This window comes from Solanum tuberosum, unplaced genomic scaffold, assembly GCF_000226075.1.
Source record: "Solanum tuberosum cultivar DM 1-3 516 R44 unplaced genomic scaffold, SolTub_3.0 scf00450, whole genome shotgun sequence".
NCBI classification, from domain to species: Eukaryota; Viridiplantae; Streptophyta; class Magnoliopsida; order Solanales; family Solanaceae; genus Solanum; species Solanum tuberosum.
In genome coordinates, this window is record NW_006239379.1 from 446898 (window position 1) to 450405 (window position 3508).

The window sequence follows — 3508 nt, forward strand, 5'->3', positions numbered from 1 at the left end:
TTTTCTCTTCTCCTTCTTGGTTTCTTAGTTTGAGTTTCATATTTCTTCGTTACTATGTAACATGACATTTTCTTACTGCATCTTCACATTCATGTCAGTACAATATTATGTTAGGTTGCCTTCTACTATATGAAGGGTGTTTGACAATATGCCTAAGAGCTTGTTTGGATTAGCTGCTGCTTTTAAGTCAAAATAACTTTTAACTAGTTTTATAGTGTTTAAGTTTTGAATGTTTTTAATTGAGGGTATTATACTAATTTAACATTTAAGTTTGAGATTTTATGTTTATTAAGGTCATATAGATTTTAGTTGAGGTTATTATAGTAATTTAACATTTAAGTTTGAGAGTTTATGCTTTTTTTTTAAGGTAACATAGATTTAATTGAGGGTATTGTAGTAATTTAATATTTAAGTTTGTGAATTTATATTTTTAAAATGATATAGAACATAGATATAAATAGATAGAGTATATATGATAATAAAATGACATAAATAGTCCCTTAACTATAAGAGTAGGTCTAAAATGATCCATTAACTATACACTTAGTGGATTTAGTCTTTTAACTATTTCAAAACTTATCAGTTTTGGTCCCTTAACTATACACTTACCGATTTTAGTCCCTTAACTATAAACTTATCAATTGTAGTCCTTTAAGTATTCAAAACCTGATAATCTTTGTCCATTTTTCTAATACAAATAGCTTAGGTTTATATTAACGGAATTCATGCCTTGAGAAATTAAATTCTTTAGCAATTTTTTCTGTTATTTCTCTATCCCCGCTACTTTTTCTTCAAATTAACCTTATGCGAAGAACCTTAACCTTAACGATTTAAAATAAAATTCACGAGGAAAAAAATATAAGTTATAATTTTTTTCACATAGGATAAAATGAAGCATATTATTGCTACTAATGACTTGAATATGTTAAAACTTTATTAGAAAAAGAAAAAAATTATTACCCGTTAAATCCAAAGTTTGTACTCCAACGACTTTATTGAACGAAATTTGTTTAATTTTTCAGAAATTAAAATTTATAAAATGGTAGATTTGCAGTTATTCTATTCATTTTATTTCACGTAAAGAAATTTGAGTAAATTAAATAAAATCCGCATTGATTAGCATATTCAAGTGCGGATTCAAGTCATTAACAATAATTATATGCTTAATTTTGTTCTCCATTGAATAAAATTAGGACTTATATCTTCTTTCCTCGTTAAATTTTTATTTTGAATCGTTGACGTTATTGTTCTTTCATAAGATTAGTTTGAAGAAAGAAGGACGGGGATAGAGAAACAACTTAAAAATTGAGTTAAAGATTTAATTTCATGAAGATTTCGGTTAATATAAACCTAAACTATTTGTATTAAAAAAATGGACAAAGACCAAATCGGATAAGTTTTTGAATACTTAAAAGACTAAAATCGGTAAGTTTATAGTTAAGAGACTAAAGTTAATAAGTTTTTAAATAATTAAAGGACTAAAAATACATTAAATATATAGTTAAGAGACCATTTTAGATCTATTCATATAGTTAAAGAAATATTTAAAGAAATATTTATGTCATTTTTTTTGTGGAATATACATAGATAGAATGATAGTGCGTTCAAATTTATAACGTTGGGTTATTGTGTTTAGTACAGAGGGAAGTGAAGTAGGAAACTTTAATAGCGCAAGCAGTGGGAAGAGTATTTTTGCTGCCAATGGTATCAATGGAGAAGAACCTTCTCCACCGAAAACAATCACTTTACCAATCTTTGGTATTTATTCATCTTCCTTCATTCTTCTCTACTCTAGTCTAGTCTACTTCCTCTTTTTTACTTTCAATTTTATCTTTTCATCAAAACAGGATGCGAATTTTGGGATTCAGAAGGAGGTTTACAGGGGTCAACAATACAGCCAAATATATTTTGCTAGGCTCCATTTGATGCGAACTCTCCTTTACTCTCTCATTCCCAATTGGAAACCCCATTTACCTGGTAATTACTTTTTTCTTTTCTTTTAGGGCTTCAATAACCTGATAAACTTCCCAATTCATGATTGTACTTCCCATCTTTATCACTTGTGTTTGATTAATCTCCATATTTTGGTGAATATTTCTGGTCATCTTTCTTCTGCTACTTATATTGGTTAGTTTTTTTAAACAAACTACTATATTAAGAGTTCTGACGTTTGTATTTATGGACATTTCACTAACTTGTGTCCATTATTAAAGAATGGAAGAGTGCAAGTTGCTTACTACTCAACTGAACTATTTAGGTTTTTACTTGCTATTGTTGGAATCATTTAGAGCTTACTTATTGGTGCTTAGAACGTTTACTCAAAATATTACATTTTTCCTTGTGTTTTGTTTCCGTATCCTTGCAGTCTGTACTGTTCTGGGATTAGAGGAAGGCAAAGATTGCATTATAGTTGGGACACTCTACAAGCACATGAGGCTTAAACCTTCTATTCTGGATGAGTACTCTAAGGAGGTATAAGACGTTGATTTTCATAGCTAAAGTTTTATTTTAGAACCAGTCTTGTGGAGATATGTCTTGTTCTTGTGTGTTAACATATCCCTTCTTTAAGCGATTACTAATCAAACTTGGTTATACAGAGATCTGTTTCACCGCTTGTACAACGTCATAACTTTACGCACCTAGATGATAATTTAGTTCTGGAAGATGAGAGCGGAAGAGTCAAACTAAGTGGTTGTTTGCTGCCGTCTACATATGTAACAGGTGAGTACCTTTAGCTCAATCCTGTCATGTGGCTGGACTGTTGTGCAACTGATTTTGGTTCTATAAATGAGGGCTTTATAGCTGGTTATCTAATGCCATTTTTGGTTGGAGATGTTGTCACTGGTTGACGCTGCTTTTCTATAGGAGAAAGTTATTTGACTTATGAAATGAATTGCTTTTACATATGTGAATCTTTCGTCGTAGGAAATATTATTGCATTGCATGGAAAAGAAACTAGTGCTGGTGAATTTTTGGTTGAAGATGTTCTAGAGGCTGGCCTACCACAACAAATAGAGCGGCCAATTCAACTAGGTATCAAGTACCTAACTTCTCTTTGTTTAGTTGTCTATGACATTATCCAGTGATATGTGCTTGTGTTCATTGAATACTGCATCCATATAGGCAATATTATTTTTTTCATTTTAGGTCTCTGATTGGCACGTCTGGGGTCATCATATAAGTTTCTGCCCAAAAAATCGAGCTAAAATTTCTTTAGTTTAGCCTACCCTTTTTCCTAGGATTGTTTTGATAAAAGCATGCTTTATTCTATGTGAACAATATGAATTTGAATCGTGGAAGTAGAGTAGATCCTGGCCAACACACTGTGTAAGCTTAGTTGATAACCTAGGATGCAAAGTAGCCTCACTGCCTACTAAATACCTTGGCATGCCACTGGGTGCAATGAACAAGAGCTACTAAAGTGCCGGAAAGATGTAAAAAAAGCTGGCAAGGTGGAAGATTCCATATTTATCCGGGGGGGGGGGGGGCATGCACTTGGCACCGAGTA

The 3508-nt window shown here is 31.6% G+C and overlaps 1 protein-coding gene across 1 annotated transcript; it reads left to right on the top strand.

Annotated features, from left to right (window-relative positions):
• The first annotated feature begins 1604 nt into the window (after positions 1–1604).
• LOC102602022 (DNA polymerase delta small subunit) lies at positions 1605–3101 on the top strand. Its single transcript, XM_006363711.2, has 5 exons — positions 1605–1758; positions 1848–1977; positions 2366–2472; positions 2598–2721; positions 2926–3101. The coding sequence occupies exons 1-5, from the start codon at positions 1702–1704 to the stop codon at positions 3084–3086; spliced, it is 579 nt and encodes a 192-aa protein (XP_006363773.2). The 5' UTR covers positions 1605–1701; the 3' UTR covers positions 3087–3101.
• The last annotated feature ends 407 nt before the right edge of the window (positions 3102–3508 follow it).

What these genes read in the sequence shown, in the direction of transcription:
- LOC102602022 (XM_006363711.2), top strand. Translation starts at nt 1,702, where the DNA reads ATGGTATCAATGGAGAAGAACCTTCTCCACCGAAAACAATCACTTTAC. An exon ending in AATCACTTTACCAATCTTTG is followed by an intron (nt 1,759 to 1,847) that starts GTATTTATTCAT and finishes TCATCAAAACAG; the next exon opens with GATGCGAATTTTGGGATTCA. An exon ending in GCCGTCTACATATGTAACAG is followed by an intron (nt 2,722 to 2,925) that starts GTGAGTACCTTT and finishes CTTTCGTCGTAG; the next exon opens with GAAATATTATTGCATTGCAT.